The 24,301-nt window shown below is 40.6% G+C and overlaps 1 protein-coding gene across 1 annotated transcript; it reads right to left on the reverse strand.

Annotated features, from left to right (window-relative positions):
• Positions 1–22,422: 22,422 nt before the first annotated feature.
• Positions 22,423–23,964, reverse strand: DMAC1 (distal membrane arm assembly component 1). Its single transcript, XM_068552589.1, has 2 exons — positions 23,659–23,964; positions 22,423–22,784 (listed from the first exon to the last, which is right to left on the reverse strand). Exons 1-2 carry the CDS (start codon positions 23,930–23,932, stop codon positions 22,720–22,722), a joined length of 339 nt encoding a protein of 112 aa, XP_068408690.1. The 5' UTR covers positions 23,933–23,964; the 3' UTR covers positions 22,423–22,719.
• Positions 23,965–24,301: the final 337 nt, after the last annotated feature.

A 24,301-nucleotide genomic window follows, 5' to 3' on the forward strand; every position in this document is an offset into this window, starting at 1 on the left:
AAGGCAAAGGTTTGGGAAGTGCAATGACCAAGAGCGTAGCAGAGGATGGAGAGTAGACAAGGCAGCAGGTATGCTTGAGCATGACTGCCTCTGTTCTAAGTATACATACCTACAGACATATTTTTTTCTCTCTCATCTATTTATCATGAGTCATTTTTCTTCCTATCCTCTTTTTTAAAATCCATAATTATTTATAAATTTACTATGTGGAATGTTTGTTAATTTAAACCTTATTGAGTATTATTATTATAGGAGACACGTTACCTCTACCTCAGAACGTTGTAAAAACTATAAAAGATGTCACAGCCTCCCTATGATGTCACAGGAAAAGGAGACATTTACTGAGGGTATATTTTCTGTAAGGTTTTAACATATGAAATTGCCAATATTCAACTTTTTTTGAACTATAGTAACGACAGTACCACATTGTCTTCCTTTTACTTGTCCAGGGTTAGTGGGAAAGAGATAACACATGAAGTTGCTGTGTGAGGAGCCATTTAAGATTGACTTTTATTGTCTGCCTTCCAGAATATGTGTGCACAGTAGGTAATATAGGGCTTTGGAATCTGACAGGCTTCAGTTTCAATCCAGGTGTTTTCACTATTTTCTTTGTGATCTTGAGCTCATTTTACAGCTTCTCTAAGTGTTAATTTTTTTCACTTATAAGATGGGGATTGCAATAGAACCAACTGTATTTGTTCTCTCTTGATGCATAAGAAATTCTCCCAGAACTTAGTGAGTTAAAAAACATGACCATTTATTATCTCATAGTTTCTGTGAATCAGGAATTCCGGAGCTGCATAGCTGGATGGCTCTGGTTCAGTATCTCTCCTGAGGTTGCAGTCAAGATGTTGGCTGCAGCTTCAACCACCTACAGGCTAGACTGGGGCTAGAGGATCTATTCACTTGCGTGATGATGAGTTGGTGTGGCTGTTAGCAGGAGGTCTCAGTCCTCCGGCATGTGGACTCCTCTGTAGGGCTTAAGTGTCCCCACAACATGGCAGCTAGCTTCCTCCAGAGTGAGTAATACGAGAGAGAGCAACATATTTTATGGCAGTCTCAGAAGTCACGCATCATCTATTCCACAATATCCTATTGGTTACATAGGTTAGCCCTGTTCAGTGTGAGGGCTACACAAGAGTGTTATTACCAGGAGTCAAGGATCACTACAGGCCATCTTGATGGCTCACTACCACACCAACTAAGCTGATGTGCATAAGTATTTAGCTTGGCATGTATCAAGTACATTTTGAGCCCTAATTAAGTGTTAACTATTATAATTATTATTAATTTGTTGAAAGTAGTTTAAAAGTTAAGGCATAATTTCTGTTCAAAATTTGGAAATTGCAAAAAAATCACAGAGAAGAAATTTTAAATAAATAGAAACACCCACTTCTTCCTTGTTTCTACCTTTCTCACCCAGAATAGTACACATAAAATAAGACATGCAATGATGTTTGTCAAAATAAAATAAAATATCAGAATCCTTGTAGCTGCTATATGAAAAAAATTTTACTAACTACAAACTTTCAGTATTCTACAGTATAATCTCACATGTGGTTTACATGGTTCTTTTGATATTATAAATAAGTAAGAAAGAGATTGAGTAAATTCAATTCAATATGGTAAATGCTCTTCAGTGTTCTAAAAGTTCAAAAATTTCTCCTGTTCTTCTGAATACAATTACTGTTTGGTTTAAAAGACATCTTTTGATTTTAAGTGACAGAAATCAACTAAGTCTATTTCAAGAGAACAGGGAATGTTAAAGCTCACACAAATTGTGAAGTCAGAGGCAGAACATTATATGAGCATAGCCAGATCCAGGGGTTCGAATGATATCATCAGGTCATTTCCCTATCTTGCCTGTTTTCTCCCATGTGGGGAGCAAGGTGATACCATCATCCTCACACCACCACCTTTATGGCATAGCAGTAAAATGGAAAGAAGCCCTTTCCTTCCCAGCACCCATTCATCAGTCCCAAGTCACATGCTCACTGTTGAGCCAATCACTGAAGTTAGGGAGATGAGCATTCCGATTGGCCAGCCTGGTTGATGCACCTACCTGAGATAACAATGATGATGGTGGTGGTGAGTGCTAGTCACTGGGGTGGAGTTAGGGGGCACTATAATTTTTATTTCCACCAGCTCAGCAAAGGGACTAGAAGAAAGTGGTGGGAAGGTGTGTAGAGAAAGGAAAAATTATACCTACCATAGTCTACTATGAGTAGAATTTATGATAGACACAATCTATAAAATGAATTAAAAAGAAATGTGCAGAATAACTATGTTTCCTAATTATATACAAGGAGACCTGAGAGATATTGTGGGTTTGGTTCCAGAGCACCGCAGCAAAGTGAGCCATACAAATTTTTTGGTTTCCCAGTGCATATAAAAGTTATGTTTACACTATACTGCAGTCTATTAAGTGTGCAGTAGCATTATGACTAAAAAATGGACATACCTTAAGTAAAAAATACTTTATTGCTAAAAAATACTAACCACCATCTAAGTCTTCCTTGAGTCAAAATCTTTTTGCAATAGTAGCATCAAAGATCGCTAATCACAGATCACCATAACAAATAATAATAATAAAGATTGAAATATTGGGAGAATTACCAAAATGTGACGCAGAGCCATACATACAAAAGTTAGTTTTTTAATAACTCATGATACTAAAGTATAAGCTCTAGAAGTATAGAAAGCTGTACAAGAACCTTGTGAAGATTGTACAGACTAATAGTTTTAAATTAGGTTAAGAGAAATTGGTTCAGGGACTATTTATTGCTGATAGACTGTGGACATGCAAAGGAAAGGAATCTTCAGCCTCCAGTCTCTCAACTTTGCATATGTCTGTCTTATCTGAAGGGATCCTCCATGAGTTTTTCTTTGAAGGGAAGGTTCTGTTACTAAAATACTAGTTTGGAAAACTGATGTCATGTAAAAGAGGATTCTAGAGTCTTAGAATCTATATATATTCATTAGTCATTAGTCATTCAACAAACATTTGTTTAGTGCCCACAATGGTGGACAAACAATAAAAAAAATACATTGCTCTTACCTCTTAGAGCCAAGAATTTAGTATATATTTGTTGCTGTCTTAGGGTTATTTTAAGCTCAGACCAGAAACGCCCCAAATCCACTAACATTTGACAGATATTTAGCAAGTTTCTATTACATGCAAGGTAGTAGGGAGAGCAATGTCACAGGTGGGCGCTGGGAATGCAAAGATGAATAACAGTCTCAGCTCTCAGAAAATCACAAATCAATACTTTGCTTCTAAGTCTCAAGGATGGTGGACTTTTGACCTGCTCTGATGCTTATGCTTTCAGTGAAGGAGGAAATATGAAGTGAGTGTTATCTTCCATATTTCTCATTTCTCCTCTTCAACAACAGCAAAAAAATTCCTTCTGTAAGGTTTAAGGAATCTCTATGAAGAAAAATGGCAGCAATACAATAGCTCTTGGGTGGCTAAATCACAACTCATGGACTATTTGTAGATCCCAAGAGGACTGTTCAGTATCAACCTCATTCCTAGTGGTGGAACAATATTTCAAATGCAAAGCCTTCTTGGAGGGAAAACCACATGTTTTTATTTATAACATCTGTACTTTAATGCACAATTCTTAGAACAGTTTCTTAAAGTGTGGATCACCTATGTTAGAATCACATAGGAAACTTGTTGAAAATACAGATTTATACCCCCACCCCAGACCTTCATAATGAAAATCAACAGACTCTAGAATTCAGCAATTTAAACAAGGACTCTAGGTGAGTCATAGACACAGTGATGTTTCAGAAACAATACTTTAAAAAACTTAAGTTATTGTATAACATACCGAATGAGTAGCCAATTGTACTCTGGAATATATTCATTCATTGTGTTATGATTATACAACTTTAATAAACTCCATTAAAACAACAACAACTCACCAGTATACCATTTTGACCTGGTAGTTATTAAGGAGTTTCTCTCCACACATCAGTTTTCCATTCTAACCCAAATCAAAGTGACTGTTGGTTTGGTAACTGAGAACTCTTGTTTTTCCTTGTCACAGTGATCTAGGTATGCAATAAAGTTAACAAAAGAATAGCCCTCTGGCTGTACACCCAGCAATCCCATCCTCACATTCCTCCCAAGGCATCTAGGAAGTCCATATGTGCTCTCACGTGGTCCCTAGATGGCCTCATCTCCTTTCTTGCTCTTCAGGTTTGCAGTAATATTGCTCTGACACCATCACTGGCATGTCCAACACCTCATCCAGGATTCTGTGATTCTTCTCCCAACGTTCCAAATCCAGGAGCTCACTTTGGTCCTGCTTTTATACGTCCAGTTCCAACAGGCTACCCTGCCAGTGAGGCATACTTGCTTCATAGCCCTTTATCACCCTCTGCATCCAATGCTTTAAATGGGTCTACCTTTACTCTCAGTGTCTTGCCAGAGAGTGGAGTGATGTGATTCTTAATTGGTTACTTCTTCCTGTGCACAGAAGTTGATCAGAAATCATTTATGGTAGGGTTTAGGAGGTTGGGTAGGGAGCTGATGACATTCAAATTAGTCATTTTTTCTTACAAAGTTTCTTCAACCTCCTATCAATTTTGTTGACCTTAATATTCTCCCTTGTAGGCTGAGGTTATTTTTTTTCCATAGGACGTTTCAGTAGGATGCTTTCATTGGGTTAACAATGCCATCAAGGACATAAGGTTTTCTGTCTTCTATAGCTTGTTGGCTTGTCCTCACACTGGTTTACCCTGTGGTCACAGGATGGCTACAGTAGTGCCAGGCATCAACTATGGACTCAGTAATCAAAAGAAGAGGGTCCATCCCTTCCTGAGGAAACCTCTCTGACAAAATTCCCAGCAAGTTATCTCTTTTATTTTTTTTTTAAAATTATTTATTTATTTATTTTTGGCTGTGTTGGGTCTTCATTTCTGTGCGAGGGCTTTCTCTAGTTGCGGCGAGCGGGGGCCACTCTTCATCGCGTTGCGCAGGCCTCTCACTATCGCGGCCTCTCTTGTTGCGGAGCACAGGCTCCAGACGCGCAGGCTCGGTAGTTGTGGCTCACGGGCCCAGTTGCTCCGCGGCATGTGGGATCTTCCCAGACCAGGGCTCGAACCCGTGTCCCCTGCATTGGCAGGCAGATTCTCAACCACTGCGCCACCAGGGAAGCCCTATCCCTTAATCTCATGGACTAGAACTGGGTTACACACTCACCCTTAAACCAATCACAAGGGGGAACAGGTTAAACCTGTGGATTTTTTTCCTTAGAATATTCAATATTTCCTCCCTGAAAGCTAGACACGTGAATAAAGTTGGGGTGTTATTAGTTGAGAAGAAAAGAGGCAGGTTTGGGATAGGCAACCAAGAGCCTCTACTGAAAGATGATGAAAAAGCTCTGGAAAAACAATGGAGTTTTTAATAACCTAACCTCCAGCATGTTGGCAACCCCGATTTCCACTCTGGAACCCCCGAATAGCCAGAAGCACATCTTAGACCTTGGCTTACCATAATGGGGAGGTTTTTGATTTTTCACTAGTTATCTGTGATCTAGTGTCTGATTTCTCAGTTTGTTTCTGGCTGCCTCCTGGTTTGTTTGGTTGTGTTTTTTTGGTTTTGTTTTTGGGTTATTTTTGGTAAAAAAAAAATCTAAGAACTTACAATGCTTTTCAGGTAGATATAAATATAATGTAGGTTTAATAATGAGACAAGGGAATTCCCTGGTGATCCCGTGGTTAGAACTCAGTGCTCTCACTGCCAGGGGCCTGGATTCGATCCCTGGTAAGGGAACTAGGATCCTGCAAGCAGCGTGGCATGGCTAACATAAATAAATAAATAAATATTTTAAATAATTAATTAATTAATAATTATAAAGATAATGAAACAATTGAGATTAAATAAAACACTGATGTTTGATATCTTCCAAGGTTTACCAATCATTTCAGTTCTGTTGATCAGAACTCGCTTACTTTTCACAAACAGCCAATCACTTCAAAGGTGTAAGTAACACGAGCCACCAAGCATAGCCTCACTTCAAATGAAAACTGCCAAGGGGACACCCTCTGCCTCAGTCCTGAAGGGGAGATGTGTCCAAAAAGTTAACAGAGGGAGGAAGGAGGGAACAAATCCTCCAAATCTCTCGAAGAACAACTGCAACTAACCATTAAAGTTAATTAGAACAGAGTGTCAGAAACAGAACTTTGAAAATTTCATTGATGTTTACTCTAAAACCCACTTTCCCCAAAGCTTCCATGTGCTTCTTTATTTGGTTTTATTTCTAGGACCTGTGCTCAGAGCAGCAGATGTGGGAGCAAAAATGAAATCAGAAGGACTTTGGTATTCTGGAGTAAATTGCTCTCCACTGCATTAGTGTGAGAGAACAGATTGTAGCTAGGATAAGAGCAGTGTAAATAATTTTAAGTGTGCAATAGCACACAGCATCGATTTAAACGACCTGGTAACTCAGCACCATCCCAGGCAATTATTCCCTAAGCAGGATTTATGTCGTGTGTTGTCAAAAAGCAGTCCAAACCTTGGACACTGATATACGTTTAGATATATGTTTAGAAGTTGCTCTTCTCAATTGGAAAAGACCTTTGGATTGCTTTGTTATTAAAAGCAGAAAGGCCCTTTTCTCTTTCTTTTTCCTTAAATTTAATAACCCTCAGTGGTATTAGGGAATAGTTTATCTTTTCCCTGTCTTTTAAATATTTTGAAGATGCACATGCAGATTGATTTGAAAAATATCTGAAAGGATGACAGCATTTATCATAACTTTTATTTACACATGTGTAATATATGAATAAAAGTTTTAAAAGTCTTACACTTTTATTTCAGATGATAGCCTTCATATACATCTAAAACTATTCCTGGGCTTTTGGTGAAACTGCAGAAGAAATTAAAATATTTTAGGTCCCCCCGCCCCACACATTTCTTTCTGGGGAAGCAGCAGCAAAGCTTGGATTCACATAAAGAACTGCATGTTAATGTCATAGCCTCAGGTTGGGTAAATGCCAAGGAGCACATCATAGTTCGTAATGAACCTTCGATTGACAACTCAGTCAGCCTTTTGACTTCACATTTTATGGCTCCCCACTCTGCCTGACATTACAGTTGGAATGCTGAGCACAGTGGTTTGCACATGCTAATCTCAGGTGCTCAGATGCATTGGTATGCTTTCAGTTTGGAGCAATACGCCTCATGAACCTGAGGTTTAAACTTGGCTGTAATTTTGGCAACAGAGCTGCCAATCAAGACCTGATCTAACCCTTTCATTTGCTGTTCTTTTCTCTCACTTATAACTTGCCAAAGCAGAACCAGATCTCTGGGACTCAGGTGGGATTCTGAGCTAATGTACAGAACCTATACATGTAGTATATATCATAGTATAAGAAATAGAAAGCTGGATTCTAAAGCTTGTGTCTGTAGTTTCTCCAACTGTTGTTGTTCACTGTTGTTTAATACCCTTGGATTGGTTTATCTGTCTCATGAGCAAGGCTCCTTCAAACCCATCTCCATCTTATTTTGCTAATTGTGATGAGATAAACTTATTTCTCTCTCTCTCATTCTTCCTCCTTCATGGGAATTAGACACATTAAAATCAGGAGAGCAAAAGAGGGAATTTGGTATTGCAGATCAAATGAGGAAAGAAACAGAAACTCTAGCTGTGCAAAGAAGAGATTATTTTGGCAGTATAAAACTGTTCTACTGTCTTACCAATCCTCCATTTGAAGCTTTCCAAGTACTGCTCCCTTTGCACAGCCCCACACACAAATAATTGTTAACTTGGGCCAGAGACTTGAGAAAAAGAGGAAGCCCACAGGGAGAAATGCAGTAGGGTCATAGACCTTCCTTGGCCATGGCGGAAGAGGTCTGCTTTCCTAGCGACCCTGAGGGTAAAAGTTGGAGGCAATGGACAAAAAGCAATTTGTACATCTTCTGTATTTTATGTGAGTGCTCGACTACAAGTAAGGGTGTTTAAAAACGAACTGTACTGCCCCTCTTATCCATCTAAAGAATAGTACTGGGGTTACTCTGAATTGATTCCAAGCTTCCTCATGCTGAATGGAAGCCATAAAAGGTTTGCCACCATGAACATTATGAGAGAGCTCTGTCTGTCTATCTCTGCACCTTAAACATACAGATCGATTTCTGCGTGAAAGTATTTCATTATTTCAGTCCATGCATTCAATAGATGAAGCTCAGATAATGAATGATTTGTCAGCATCCACAGGATGTGTTGGAACAGGTCATCAGAATCAGATTGCTCATTTGATTATAATACACTGTCTGGGAAGTACCTACTAATTAGGACCTCAAACAGAACAATCTGGGGATGTCCTTGCCTATATGGCTGCTTGTGTGAAGCTCTTTGGATATAGGAAGGCTGGCCCCAAGCCTCTGGACCTCACTAGGCTCTTGGTTTGCTTAGTTTAGCAAAATCAGATTCTTTGCACCTATTGCATTAGCTATACTCATTTATTTTCCATAGACATATAAACTCTAGGGAATGAGAAGTTTAATCAGAAGAAAATTTGAGAGACAATCCTTAAAAGCTTTGGTAGAGATGCTGTTAGGTCCAGCTCATTGCCTCCCACACTGCTGTTTTCTGCCACAGTTTTTCTGTGCATAACAAATCAAGATCATAAACCAAAAAATAAAGCAAGGAATCATGGGCTTTCAAAGCTAGTGGAGATCTTATAGATCATCTTATTGAAACATTTATTTTATAGAAAAGAAACAGGCCCCGAGCCTGCATGCTTTCATTCATTGACAATTTTTCATTTAGCCTTTACTGAATGGCTGGCACTGGTCTAGTTACTGGGAATGTAAAGTTGTAAACAGAACACTCTAAGTTTCTGTCCTCATCGCACTTATATTCAATTGAGGAGTGAAGAAGTGTGGGTATGTGTTTGAGCAAAATGTCAGAGAATGATGGGAGCTAGGAAGAGAAACAAAGCACAGTAAAGAAACTGAGCAATAGGAGTAAAAGCGGGAGCTCTTCTGGATCTGATGCAAAGCACTCTGAGGGAGTTTGAGGAGACACCTGATTGATGCAAGGGACAAGATGTTTGACTATTTTAGGGGAGGATTTCCAGGCAGAGAGAACAGTAAGTGCAGAGACTCTGAGCTAAGAGGATGTAATATGTATTTGAGAGACAGCAGGAAGTATGTTTGCAACTCTGTGAGCAAGAGGGAGAGTTTGTGAAGTGAGATCACACAAATATCCAGGGTTAATCACGTAAGGCCTTGAAGGCCAAGCTAAGAAGCTTAGAATCTATTCTGTGTGTGATAGCACAAGACTGGCGATGGTTGGGTTTCAGGAAAGAGGGTGACATGATCCAGTTTACATTCAAACTGGTCCTGCTGGCTGCTATGTGGAGTGAAACTGTAGTGTGTACAAGACAGGAAGCAGAAAAACCAGCCAGGAGAGGATTATAGTAGTCCAGGCCACAGTGGGGGATGACTGAAGCAGAGGGACAGGTGGTCAGATGTTAGGAATATTCTGAAGATAGAACTAACAAGATTTGCTGAGGGGTTGGGTGTGTTAAAAAATAAACTGAGGCATATTAAAAATTTTATGAGTTTATCTGAGCAAAAATCAATTTGAACTGGGCAACACCAAACCAAAAGTAGTTAGGAGCACTCCTGGACAGAAGCCAGGGGGAAGACTTAATGTGGAGAAAGTACGGGAGCAGAGAAAGGAAGTTATTGGATTGGCTATAGCTTAAAGCCTAGTTGGCTGCTTGTGATTGGCTGTCCTTAGTGTTTTGATTTCATAACCTTGAGGCATTTACAGGCTTAGATTTTGGTTTGCCTACTAGGCTGCCAAGACCTTAGAGCCACCTCAGTCTAATGGCCTCCTTGTTTTATTAATTTAACGAGTATAGAGCATAAGAGAAAGAGAAATGTCAAAGATGATTTCTAGGCTTTTGATATGAGCCCCTGGGAGAATGGAGATGCCACTTTTAAAATGGAACAAAGAGATGAAGCAGATTTGGAATCTGAAAGGAGAAATCAAGAGTTTCTTGATTTTGGTTTTGGATGGGTTAAATTCAAGACACCTATTAGTCATCCAAACAGCAATGTCAAGAGGCAATTGAATGTATGAGTCTGGAGGTCAGGAAGATTTGGGGTCTAGAGATGTAAATTTGAAAATCATTATCATTGGCTTATTTAAGATCCCCCTTGGCAGATCTGAGACTTCAGCCTAAATTTCTGCCTCCGTCTTTGTTCCATATCTGACTGTATCTAGATGACTTATTAAAACAAAACAGACTTGGCAAAAATCAGCATGCTTTTCAAGTACCGTTTTAATGTAAAAAAATATATATCTTACATGAAATAAACATAACATGAAATATATATGTATATAACGTACATTCAAGGAAATAAGGCTAAATTCAGTAGGAGAAAATCCTGAATATAAAAGAGACCTTATAGTAATTTTTATTTATTTATTTATTTTTTCATCAAAACACTATTTTATTAGAGGCCATGAATCCAGAAAGAAAAATAAGCTTATAAAATTATTTGTATTGTTATCTCTTCAATGGAATAGAAATTTTCTGTAAGTTTTCAGAAAGCACCTAATTTTTTTTTTACATCTTTATTGGAGTATAATTGCTTTACGATGTTGTGCTAGTTTCTGCTGTACCACAAAGTAACTCAGCTATATGTGTACATATATCCCCATATCCCCTTCCTCTTGAGCCTCCCTCCCACCCTCCCTATCCCAGCCCTCTAGGTCGTCACAGCGCATCGAGTTGATCTCCCTGTGCTATGCGGCTGCTTCTCACCAACCATCCATTTTGCATTTGGTGGCGTATATATGTCCATGCTACTCTCTCACTTCGTCCCAGCTTCCCCTTCCCCCCTGTGTCCTCAAGTCTGTTCTCTACATCTGCATCTTTATTCCTGCCCTGCAACTAGGTTCATCAGTACCTTTTCTCTCAGATTCCATATATGTGCGCTAGCATATGGTATTTGTGTTTCTCTCTCTGGCTTCCTTCCCTCTGTGTGACAGACTCTAGGTCCATCCACCTCACTACAAATAACTCAATTTCGTTTCTTTTTATGGCTGAGTAATATTCCATTGTATATATGTGCCGCATCTTCTTTATCCATTCGTCTCTTGATGGACATGTAGGTTGTTTCCATGTCCTGGCTCTTGTAGATAGGGCTGCAATGAACATTGTGGTACATGTATCATTTTGAATTATGGTTTTCTCAGAGTATATGCCCAGTAGTGGGATTGCTGGGTCATATGGTAGTTCTATTTTTAGTTTTTTAAGGAACCTCCATACTGTTCTCCAGAATCCTTCGAATCAGAAGATAAACCATCAGGGTGAGCTCCTTCCTTCTCCCAAGAGCTCACACGCTGTTCTTTGATTCCTCTCCCCTTTCCTCTGACCTGTGACTTGAAATAGGGCAGCTCTTTCTGGGAGGATTCTGTTCCGCATCCAGGCTGTTTAGGAGCATAGGCTCTCCTCGTCTTAACAGTTGGAATCAAATGGAATCCTACCTGGGCTCATGGACCACTATATATTCCAGGTGTACTTTAGTGACATTTTACTTACTCTACAAAGCCATATGTGAACTTGAGACCAGTTAACATTGTTATCATTTCTCAAGAACTCAACTATATCCCAGAGTTCCAGTCGGCTAAGGCACTCCAGCTGATATTCTCCTTCTCTATTTGGACGTATGTCCCTTATAGTAATTTTTAAAAATCAGCTCTCAAGAAATGTTATCAATGTTAACTGGTCTCAAGTTCACATATGGCTTTGCAGAGTAAGTAAAATGCCACTAAAGGACACCTGGAATATATAGTGGTCCATGAGCCCGGATGGGATTCCATTGGACTCCAATTGTTAAGACGAGGAGAGCCTATGCTCCTAAACAGCCTGGATGCTGAGCAGAATCCTCCCAGAAAGAGCTGCCCTATTTCAAGTCACAGGTCAGAGGAAAGGGGAGAGGAATCAAAGAACAGCGTGTGAGCTCTTGGGAGAAGGAAGGAGCTCACCCTGATGGTTTATCTTCTGATTCGAAGGATTCAAACCTGAAAGTCTTATTTAACAAGATTATCTACAGGCTTATCTAGTTTTAATGCACTTCAGATACTCCGTTACTTTACAAATTGCATATTTGTTGCAACCCTGCATTGAGCAAATCTATGGGCGTTGTTTTTCCAACAGTATTTGCTCACTTCATCTCTCTGTCACATTTTGGTAATTCTGCAATATTTCAAACTTTTTCATTATTATTATATTTGTTATGGTGATCTGTGCTTAGTGATCCTTGAAGTTACTATTGCAAAAAGATGATTATTTGCAGAAGGCTCAGGTAACGGTTAGAAAGTTTTAGCAATAAAGTATTATTTAATCATGGTATGTACTTTTTAGACACAGTGCTATTGTACATCTAATAGACTACAGTATAGTATAAACATAACTTTCATATGCAGTGGGAAACCAAAAAATTTGTGTGACTCACTTTGTTGTAGTTGTATAGAACCAAACCCGCAGTATCTCCTAGGTATGCCTATATTAGAAAGCAAGTTCCAAGAAATCATGATATTTATTCAGGAATCAGTATCACAGTGGTGTTTTTGAAGAGCTAAACTGGTGGCAGAGGAGAATGTCTAATATTGCACAGAAATGGGATAACTTGGGAGATCTTGGATTCAGGATGTGTAGCAGCACCACTAGAGGGGTAACTCCCTTTCCTGAGTTGCACTGCCTATTTTTGAAAAATTACAACTGGGAGGAGAGCCGTGGGTAACACTGGGAGAGTATTATGTACAAAGACTTATACATATCCACTAATTTTATTTGATCTGCATGAAGAAGTCGCAAGATGGGCAAGACAGGCAAGAACATCCCTGTTTTCCAGATGAGGAAGCGAGACAGTCACTAAGTGGCAGAGAAAGGGTTCAATGCAGGAGAATCATTTAGCACTCATGTCAAGGAAAAGCATGTCAGTCCTACAACTGACTTGGTAAAATAAGCATCAAGCATGGCAGAAAGCCGAAACTGCTGTCAATTGCCCTCCTCCCCCTCAGCCATGGATATATTTAAACAAAGTAATAAAACAAACCAGCAGCTGGCACTTTTGTAGAACCAACCCTGGGGCCCCCTCAGAAGAAAACGTTATTCTAGATAGACTTTGTCATTTCTCTCTTTTTATTTTTCATTTGCTATTTATTTTAAAGTTACATTTCTAACTAAGGGAAACATTTTAAAATAAAAAATTGGAACGAACTGAGCCAAATTGTAAACACAAACCTGCCTGGAACAGTGTGCAAGTTAAAAAAAATTTTTTTTTTTTTAAAGTCTGCCTTCTTGGCATCTGCATGATGTGACCCCAAACACGTGGTCCCTCAGACACAAGTGTAGCAGCCCCTTCCCCACATCCAGACCCTGAGTCCTCAGTCAGCTGACGAGAGGAGTGGTGACTCATTATTTATACTATTAAATATTTATACACTTATACTATTAAAGACAAAATATACTAATAAAAACAATATTGGTGATCATTTCTTGACGTCCTAGTACATCACAGTCATTAACACGCGGTCAGTCCCCAGAAAAGCTGGGGAGTATGACTATTCACATTTTAAAATCAGGAAGCCGAGGCTCAGAGAATGTAGCTCGTCTAGGGACAAACAGCTTCCAACTGGCTGGTTCTAAAGCAAACGTTTCGTCTGCATTGCCCTCGTCCCTCTGAACCTCTGGCTTCTAAAGGCAGGGTCCCTGCACTTAGATCCGAGGGAGACAAATTGAATTTCCATTGCTTTAGAAGGCACAAACTAAATTGCTCCCTACCAGGAAGACACCTGGGTTAATATAGACATATCTCCTGGAATTCTTAGAGAACCAGTGTGGAAGGAGCATCCTGAAAGAGTTCCAAAGACCTGAGCTCACATGACCCATCTGCTTCTTACTGGTGATTTCACAGTCCCTCGACTCCCCAAACCACCTCCCTTACTTCCATCTGTAAAATGGGAACTCTGGGAGATGCCCTGCCCATTCTCTTTCCTTGCTGTAGACCCAAGTGTGTAAATTAATGAAAGTGCCTGTCAATTGGAAAACTCCCTACCTGTGAGGTTAGTGTGATTTTTTTTTTCTCATTTAAAAAATAATGTTGCCAAAATTTTCAGTATCCCTATATTCAGCCATGGTAAAACCTACTCGAGGAGTTTACTTACCGCCCCCCTCACTCCTAATAACTATACAGCAAAGGAAACTGTAATGAGATTGTGCAGCAGAAGCCACAGAGAGAGGGTCACGTTTTCACTAACTCATGGGGAGGGGCTGATTCTGCTGGTGCTGCCAACATGTGCCAGTGTGTCTCTCAGCTTGCTCTCTTGGTAACAGGTGTTCACAGGGTGGTGAGGATGGAGAGCAGGCCTCCCCCCAACTTTGCCTGTCTTTTAATTGTCAAGGGTTTTGACAGGCGTTTTGCAGTTCTCTGTCACACAGTTCCAAGCATGGCTGCACAGCGTGCTGCTTAAAGCAACCCCAAGTCAGGAACTCGGAGAATTCCCCCCTAAGAGGTTCTGTTTGATGACATGCCTGGATATGAGAGTGGGTAGCCCTTCTTCTTGACATGTGTCTGCTTTATTCATCCTTCTGGTGGGTGGCACACAGGTCAAAAGTTTGTCCCACTGGTGATTGGGCTTTGCTCTGGGTAACATATCAGACTTGATTTCTGTGCCAGTTTAAGAAGGTCTAAAATATCCCTTTTCCTTGCTCTCATGTATCCAGTGTATAAAATTTCCTTATATCACAGTCACTTTTTAAAGTGTCTGTCTCTCCCAGTCGACTCTCAACTTTTTTGATCAGGGACCCTGCAATATTCCTAACACACCTAGCAGTGCCTGACATACAACAAAGGCTAATAAATACATATTGGGCTGAATCTTAATACAATGCATCCAGGGTACCTGAAAATGGTAATTCCCCTGAAGGAAATGAGGCCAGATTTCTTCTAGTTATTGAAACCATTTTGGTGATAACATGACCAGAATCCAGGGCTTTCACCAATGCTGGCTCCTGGTCCCAGGCTTAATGGCTATTTCTGTAGTTGGCTATTATAGTGATGAAGTCACCTATTGGGTTTTATTGTGTCCACTCAGCTTCATATATAGGTAGACACCATTAAAAAATACATATATATATATATATATATATATATGTGTGTGTGTATATATATATATATATATATATATATATATATAAATATAATTTTGTACCTTCAGGTACAGGACAGAATGTGCATTTTTTATTGGTCTGCTTTGCCTACTCACTGATGGCATCTTTTCCTTTGCTGAAGTGCATTGTTATTCTAGACACAGCCTGCATAACACAACATGTTTAATTTAATTCACATCACTAAATCAGTATTATGCAGGGTGAAACTGAAGGAGGGATTTTCTTATTTGGGTTTTTGGGAAATAGAAAGGAACTACACATACATAGACATCACCATCACCACCACCAAGCCCAGTCCTTCCCTGACTTCCCATATTTCTTTTGACTGCCTAGGCAGTTATGCAAGCTAGGAGAGGGTAATCACATTTCATGCTTCAGGGCATGATCTGATCACAAGAGGGTCAGGAAGGACCTCTCTCCTCCCTTGTAGAATTGTTCGGTTGGCCAGATGCACTAATTGGGGTGAGGGGTTGCTAAATTCCTGTGAAGCATCAGGCATTGCAGCTGCAGGATTCTCGGGAGTGAGCTTGCAGGAGCAGTGGTCTGATCTTCTGTGGCACCTTCACGGGATCGCTGCAGAGAGTGCTATTTCAATTTTCTCTCGGTTCCCCACTACCAGCTCTGTCCTTTGGAATCAGAGAATACGTCTCCTTCTTTATGCAGAGAGAGAATCTTAGTGCTGAAAGGGAATTTAGAAATTACCTAGTCTGATCTTCTGAATTTATGGAAGGTAACATTTATGTTCTAAAAGGTTAAGTGTCTTTCTCAAGAGCATAGTAGGAGCTGACGGCAGAACTGAGTTTAGAACCTGAGTCTTATGACCCAGATATTCAGCTGTTCTTTCCACTACTTTACAGCTGAGATCTGTTCTACACACGTCAGTCAGGTTCAATTACACCAGTGGTTCTCAAATGTAAGCATTCATTTGAATCACCCAGAGAGCTTGTTAAAATACAGATTGGTGGGCTCCAACTCCAGGGCTCCTGATTCAGTAGTAGGTCTGGCATGGGGTTAAGGATTTGCATTTCTAATGAGTTCTCAGGTAACGCTGATGCTGCTGGGCCAGGGATCATATCTGAGATAAGAATCACCGAAATACACTAAAGTTGTCAAATAAAACAAATATTTTTCTTTCTTTGCTAATTTGTTCAGCCCTTTATTCACTTACTCATCAAATATTTATTGAACACCAACCGAGTGCCTGGCATGTTTGCTGCTGTGGCTGGGGACAGGAAACATGAAGATGAAAAAAGCACGACTGTGAACTCCTGAGGAGTTCACAGTTGGTGGGGAGGGACAGATGCATAAATAACTACTGAGCAATCTTTTAAATGCAGTGATAGAAGTCTATAGAAAGTGTAATTGTTGCATAGCCCTAAAAGTAGTGACATGGGGACGTCTCAGGGAAGGCTTTACCAAAGAGGTGACATCTGGGCTGGGCTTTGAAGGATAAGCAGGATTTCTCCAGGCAAAAGGAATATTATAGGCTGACAGAAGAGCACATGCAAAGGCATGGAGAATGGCCTTTTTAGGAAGAGCTGGCTAAGAGTGGCAGGAACATGGAGGGGGGTGGTGTGGAACAGAAGTCAGGGAGTGGAAAAAGATACAGATGGAAAGTTATGGTGGGTGAAATAACAAAAGGCATTCCATACCCTGCCAAGTAGTCTGGAGTTCATTTTGTGTGCAGCAGAGATACTGAAGGGTTTTAAGCTGAAACATGTTGTAAGATTACTCTGGCTATAGTGTGGAGGGCATATGAGAGGGATTTCTTGGAAGCAGGGAGAAATTAAGACTCTATTATGGTAATCTACATGAGAAATGATGATAGCTGATCCAAAACAATAGCAATGGGAATGGATAGGAAAGAGTAGTAAAGGGTTAAAATAACCAGGACTTGTGAACAGATCAGAAGAATGACAATAAAGAGAGTCATAGATAATTCCACATTTTCTAGCTTGCCAGCTGACTAGATGGGAATGCTATGATTGGAGATAGGAAATAGAGGAGCACAAGTAGGTGGGAGATAAGTTCATTTGGGACAAGTTGGGATTCTGGTGTCTATACAAAGACAGTTAGGATGCTCTACTGTTCCTGGGAAATAGAGTCTGAGGTTCAGGAGAATGGTCCAAGATCAGTGGAGAAATTGGGGTAAAGTCAGGGAAGGGTATGAGCCTGCTTAAAGAGATGAGAAGAATTTCTTGTCCTGGATTATCATATAAATTGCTTGTCACAGTGATAAGCGATATATCCTCAATTATAAAGAAGAGGAAACGAAATGATTAATGATACATGTTAAACTAAGGAATAACAAGGAAAAAAATGGAAAATCAGAATTTAACATTTCTACTTTTGATAACTGAACATTCTGAGAATGGATGATAAGAAAACAACTGTAACAAAATGAATTCCCAATTCCCAGTTACTGCTCTTAGCCAAGCTACTACTGCTTCATCACTTGAGGCTTTGGGGAAATTCTTACCTGCTCCAGGCCTCAATCTTCTCATCTGTAAAACATGGCTGCTGAGAGGAGTAAACAATTCCTGCAAAGCATTTAGTTAGCATAATCCTTTTTATGCTTGGCACATAAAAAGGGTGCTGTAATTTTTTTTTATATTTAACAGTGCAACAATTTTACTAGAAAACGGAAAATAAGAACTATCCAAGAAAACCACCAGTAAAAGGACAAGTGAAGACCATTACTAACAATAACAAAGAGAAATGCTATTCAGATGGTCCCTTCTTGCTACTTCCTGAGCACCCAGAATGGGGATGTGTATTTGGTCTGGCGTGCCACCTACTCTCGTTACCAAACTCAGGTTCAGCTGCTCGCCGCTCAAAAGCCAATAACCGAGGGGCAAGTGTCAGTAGAAAGGAAAGGTGCTTTATTCAGAAAAGCTGGCTATTTGGGGAGGAGGTGGACTCATGTCTGGAGACCAACTCCAAAGATTCTGTTCAGCCATGACAATTTTCAAAGGGAAAAAGGGGAAACCACCTCAGTTAATCATCAGAGTAGGAGATCAGATTCTTCATCATTTTTCCATTGCGTGCAGACCTGCTGACTTCTCCTGATCTTCCTTTGGATGCTCTCTTGCCTGCTTGGTCGGCCTGCAAATTTGCTAAGGGGGAAGCTAGGGGTAGAGAGTCAGTCATTCTTTAACTACTTAATCTTCCGTTCTTACTCCTTTTAATCCAGGAAAGGAATCAACAGGTCAAGCAGGGCATTGTGTACATTCAGTAGAGAAGTCAAGAGTTAGGTTAAATGTTACCTAGTGATCTCATTTTTATAATTAAGGTTTATGGGGAATAGAAATAGACTACAGGAAAGGGGCAAAAGAGCTGCTTAAAAATTCCCACTTGTCAGACATCATTCCATTTCTATGAGATTAGGGGTGAAGGTCCATCTTCTGTAACTTCTTCATGCTGACATAGGGTGTTGTATTTTCAGAGTGGAAGATCTCGACATGGGTCTGCAGCATCTCTTTGCTGACAATTTTAGTTGCTTGCTTACATATATGGGCAGACCAAGCTACAATTATTCTAATGCCCACAAAGATACATATTATTATGAGCAATAGTGTTAATCCCATTCTTTCATCAGACACTGAGTCTATGACTCTATCGTCCTAATCATTAACTGCTTGAGCGTGCTCTTTTGTGACTCTGGGAGGCCTGGGAGACTTCAGCTTTCCTACAAACAAGAGGCAGGGGACATAGAGGGGCCTTTGTACTTGGGGGGAGGGGGCCACAGGGTTCTGCTTAGTTCCGCTATGACTATGATACCACAAAACACTTCTGATTCCTTGTATTCATTGCCTATGCTGTGTAACAAATTACCAAACTTGACAACTTAAAACAACTCAAATTTATTATCTCCAGTTTCACAGCACGACTAGATACTTTGCTTAGGGTCTCACTGGGCTGAAACCAAGGTGTTGGCCGGGGCTGTGGTTCTTGGTTCTCACAGGCCCTCTTCTAAGCTCACAGGTGGTTGGCAGAATTCATTTCCTTCCAGTTGCAGAACATTTCCCTTTGAGTTGTTGGCTGGTGATCACTCAGCACTCCTGGCTGCCTGCCATTCCTTGTCATGTGGCCCCCACAGGAAATTCTCAGTGTGGATGTTTGCTTTCTTCCAGCCTCCAAAGCACTTTCCATGCATTGACTCCCCCTCCTGCTTTGGAGGAATCTTTGGCTTCTCAAGTCTCTGACCTCTGGACTGAGATTTAATGATTCGCCCATGTAGATAATCTTAAGATCAACTGACCTGGGACCTTGATTACATCTACAAATTTCCTTCACAGCAGCACCTAGAATGGTGTTTGAATAACTGGGAGAAGGTATATTTTCACCCAGGGGTTGGGAACCTTGGGGGACCATTTTAAGAATCCTGTCTACCACACTCCTGAAGCATATGCAAGTTTAGTCACAGGACTGAGCAGTGGTTTTTAGTGGCATTGCTGCATTTAACATTTGCCCTTTTGGCTATTTCTCTACATTCCATTTACCTTTGAATGACAAGTTGCTGAATTATCTCAAAGGCTAAGAGACATGCATTTAGAAGAGTGACATATTTTTTCTCCATGCTCTCAGGATACCTCTGAATGATGTATAATTATAGGTCTTTCACCTCTGACTCTTTGCTCGTAACACCTAAATAATCTTTGGGTCAAGGCAAGGATTTATCTGTCACACACACACACAAAAAAAGCTTTACAACTCAAAATTGCTTCCTATTCCTCACTTCAAGATTTGAGAAGTGTCAGTTTGATCAATGTAGTCCTGGCAACAAATCAGTTGAGGTCAAGCCTGGTTTGAGGGGGTACTTGAACATATGCTTGCCCTGAACATATATTTAATTCAGGAGCAATATATTTCACATTGTCAAATCAAGTGGCATCATTCAAGAGGCCCCTAATTCAGACACAGCCAGGCTGAGAAACCAGTAATAAAAAGGAGCAAGGGGCAAATGCTAAGCTAAGGGTGGTGGTGAAGTACAAATCATGGCTGAAATGCTTAACCTCTAGGGCTGCCAGCAACAGCCGTCTCTGCAATTTGTCCTGGTCAGGTGAAACTCCAGAACTTTTTAGATTGATCTGCATTTGGCCTACACCAGTGCTGCAAGCAACAGCTGCCCAGCAATTGGCCTAGGAAAAAAAAGAGACCCCTTACCTCTCCCCCAACACACAGCAAGATCCTAAAGATCAACCTATATTCAGGTCTTTTAATATGTTCAGACATATTCTTAGTTGGTCACCGGATTCTAGATTACTCAGTGCAATACACAAAGGCAACAAGCGATGGTGTAATGATTTCTTGATCATCTGGAGATATCAAAGTTTTTACTGTGTAAAGGTTGTGCTAATAGGTATCTTGGACATCATGAAAAATGTCAATATTTGAATGTATACTCACATTTTGATCTGTGTTCCAGGGAAAACTCTAAGTTCATTTCAAATTACTTATTTTTGTACGTTTTTCTCTTCTTTCTTTGCTAAAGGTAATTATAAACTCTCATTTCCATGCTGTAAAGAGATTCTAAAGCCCCTAAGTCGTAATCAAGCTGGTGTTCTTAAATTCCCGAGTAATAGTCCCTGGATTCTTGAACCTGTTTGTCCTGCTCACCCCACTTCATCCCCAAGCAAAGGGAAGATAATAGGGGCACCAAATGCACTTCCTGCATTGTAGGACTAAGGCAATGTCTCTTTTCTTTCTGAAGTCATCCCTAAAACAAACTAGGAACTCTGACTTACCACCAGCAGAAATCAAGGCAAATTTTGGAGTACACTTCAAAAGAAAAAGAAAATGAAACAATTTTGAACTACAAGTTCTATTTCTGGGGGGGGAGGGGAGCATTATTCCCAACTGCCTATAGACATGGTAGAACAATACTTAGCTCACACCTAGTTAAGCGACTCCAAGTTGGGAAGAACCAAACATACTTTGGCAATATATCTGATGAGTGGGCAAGTTTATTTGGAAAAAGCTCTTACTTGGTTAAAGAGTCATACTAGTATGAATTCTGGGAAAGATGTTACAATTATATTACAATATATAAGTTTTAAGAGTTATTCTGTGTATCCAGTAAGTCAAGCCAAGACCAGCAAGTTATGTAATTTGGGTTTAAACTAAGAAAATGTTAGGACTACAGCTGTCCATCAATAGAATGGCTTGCCTTTTAAAGCAGGTAGTAACTTGTCTTCGTTAGCATTTTAGTGTGTCATGGGCCCTCAAGGAAGTACCCTGCTTTGGGTCCTCTCTGGTCCCTTCTAATTTAAAACTTCTATATTCACTAACATCACATGACTGAATTATACATTTCACTTAAATACTTTGTTGTCTACTTTATGTTGCAATGTCTTCTCAATTGCACAGATACATAACCATGCCATGCCATGAATTCTGGTGTAGACAATGCAAGAGACTTATTGTCATTTGTGAGTCTTAAAAGACTTGGGCCCTTCTTTACAATATTAGAAAAATAGCCCTAAAGGTACTCTACTTACTCAACCTATCATTCAAAATTTACACGTTGTGATTGGCAGTTACATTTCAGAGTACTTTTCTGCTCTGAAAAATAGCTACATGTAACTTTATAGAGAAGCCATAGCATGTCAGAAATAAATTAAAAAACTGGTTGGAAGCAGACTTCTCTTAAAAAGAAAGTGTTTAATATTAAGTTCTCTCAAAAGCAACTCAATTTCATCATAGAAACCTTTCCTGTGCTTGTGGAAAAAGAACCAAACCCCCCCCATCCCCCCGCCCCCCACCACACACAAAGCACAAAAGACTTTGAATTTCTCTCAAATATTTCGGTACTTGAGCTTTTTATTTTATGCTGATTTTTATGATTAGCTAATTGTTTCATAAAGGTAATTCTTGCCTCTCTGGAACAATCCTAGTTCTGAAAGACAAGAACAGCTGGACAAGAACAAGTCCTAAGTCTATCACTGACTTGCTGAATGACCCTGGGCAAATCACTAGGACTCTGTTTTTTAAGGTTCACTTAGCAACAATGAAATAACCACCTCAGAGTAGCTGGGAAACTCTCACAAGGTCATGGATCTGACAATGCTTTGGGAAGTATGAGCAGTACACAGATAAATGTTTTATGCACTTCTGCCTATTGCATGATGCCTATCCAGGATGAGGTGGATAGTAGGTGTTGACCCAACCACAGGAGAAGTAGAAAGAACTCTTTAAAATAACTTAGGTCACTTTCTCATTTGGTTTATCATTTCCTCTATATTTTTTAAAAATTATACCCTCCTTCCTCAAATAACACAAAGAACCTCTTCTCTGAGGGATTTATTGGTCCCTGTGGAACCTGCGAAGAAGGCCACAAACACTTATGGCCAACGAATGACAACCCATGTTTGTCTCTTCAGGCTTATATAGTATCTGCAGGACTGAAGTCTGTCAGTTTCCATGCGTCTGTCCAGAACATGCATACGCCCTATGCTTGCTCTGTGTGTCACGGGGATGCCGAGAGATGACAAATTCAATGGTGGTACTTCAACCAGCGCGGAAGGCCTTCCCTTTGGGGTCTGACAGGATGACTACACCCCAGCAAGCAATGCCTAGGGAAAAAACAACAGTACTTTATTCTTTATGTTGTACTTCAATTTACCAGGTGCTTTCATATATATCAACTTATTTAACCCTCACAATACTCCTTGAAGATACAATTACCATTATTTCTATCTTACAGAAGAGTGAAGCTCAGGAAGGGAAAGTTGAGAGAAAAAAAAATTGTTACTTCCCCAAAGCAAGAAAGTTACTAAAAGGGAATTGATCTGGATAATCTAATTAAGAAGGTAAGAGATCTGAAAACTTAAAATTCTATTCACTCAGTTGGTCTGAAGAGCTAAAAGAATCACTACATTTTACTGGAAGACAGCTTGACAATCACGTAGTATTGTTACAAATAAGAACTGCGGGCCACAGTACCCAATGGTAGACCTAGTAATGTGGGCTTTGAACCCATGTCTACAATCTACCTTCAAAGCCGAAGTTCTTAAACCAAGGTCAAGTGCCCTCACTCAGGCCTTCTCCACAATCTACAGAAGAAGCATGGGTTTTGGTAACACATAAGCCTGGGAATCAAAGGCTAGCTGTGTCATATCCTGGGTGCCTGACTTCGAACTCTCTGTGCCTAGGTTTGTTCAACAGGAAAATAGTACTACTATATTCATACCTATCTTTAATAGCTTTTGGTAGGATTAAAAAGATTGAGGCTAGTAAGAGTTCTCAAAAAAATATTGTGATTTAAGAAAAAAGAAAGAAAGAAAAGCTTCCCAACAACTTTTTCTCCCCACCCCCATCTTGGGGTGGGGGGGGGGGGGGAAATGCCTGCCGCCACGTGATCAACCCGGGCGCCCCGCCCCCGCCCACGTGGATGCACCCCTCTTCTCCCTCTTCCCCCAGCCCAAGGGTAGTGCCCCGAACTCTCACTGATGCCGAAGACCATCTGCGCAATAGTTCCTGGACCCGGGGGGTATCCCAGCTTCATGGGCTTCCTTGCCGCCCAGTACACGTACCCGCCCGCCCCTATCAGCCCGGACCCGGAGAGCACGCGACAGCTCCAGCAGTTATTAAATAGAGGGGCTTCTCCTGGAGAGGTCGGCGCTCCGGGTGCAATGACGGGCGCGGGGTTGGCGGAGGAGGCGACATCAGCAGGCGCAACGCCCTTGACTGGCTCAAGTGGCTGGGAAACGAAAGAACCCATGACTAGGAGCTCGGCCTCAGCCGTAGGAACCTTCCCACGAACTGACGTAAAAGATGTGCCGGGAAACAGAGCGCTGGCGCGCTGCACCGGAAGCAGCCCGAGGGCCGCTGGGAAATGTAGTTCTTGCTTGCCTCGGAGGCGGGAAAAGACAGAGGTGGACTGCTACGCGGGTGTGCTGTGGCGAAAACCTTGGCCATGACGGAGGCCAGTTTGTTTTCCCTCCCAGTCCTTTTAAGAATTTAGCCAACTCCCTAAATGTCTCAACTCGCAGTCTCCTTAGAGGAAAAGTCTGGGTTTCTAAGTGTCCTGTCTAACAGGAAAGGTGAGACCTCGGGCATGTCACTTCACCTGTTTGTGTGTTTGACTTAA

The sequence above is a fragment of the Eschrichtius robustus genome, chromosome 10, assembly GCF_028021215.1.
Source record: "Eschrichtius robustus isolate mEscRob2 chromosome 10, mEscRob2.pri, whole genome shotgun sequence".
Lineage (NCBI taxonomy): Eukaryota > Metazoa > Chordata > Mammalia > Artiodactyla > Eschrichtiidae > Eschrichtius > Eschrichtius robustus.

What these genes read in the sequence shown, in the direction of transcription:
- DMAC1 (XM_068552589.1), bottom strand. Translation starts at nt 23,932, where the DNA reads ATGGGTTCTTTCGTTTCCCAGCCACTTGAGCCAGTCAAGGGCGTTGCG. An exon ending in GCAGATGGTCTTCGGCATCA is followed by an intron (nt 22,785 to 23,658) that starts GTGAGAGTTCGG and finishes TTTTTTCCCTAG; the next exon opens with GCATTGCTTGCTGGGGTGTA.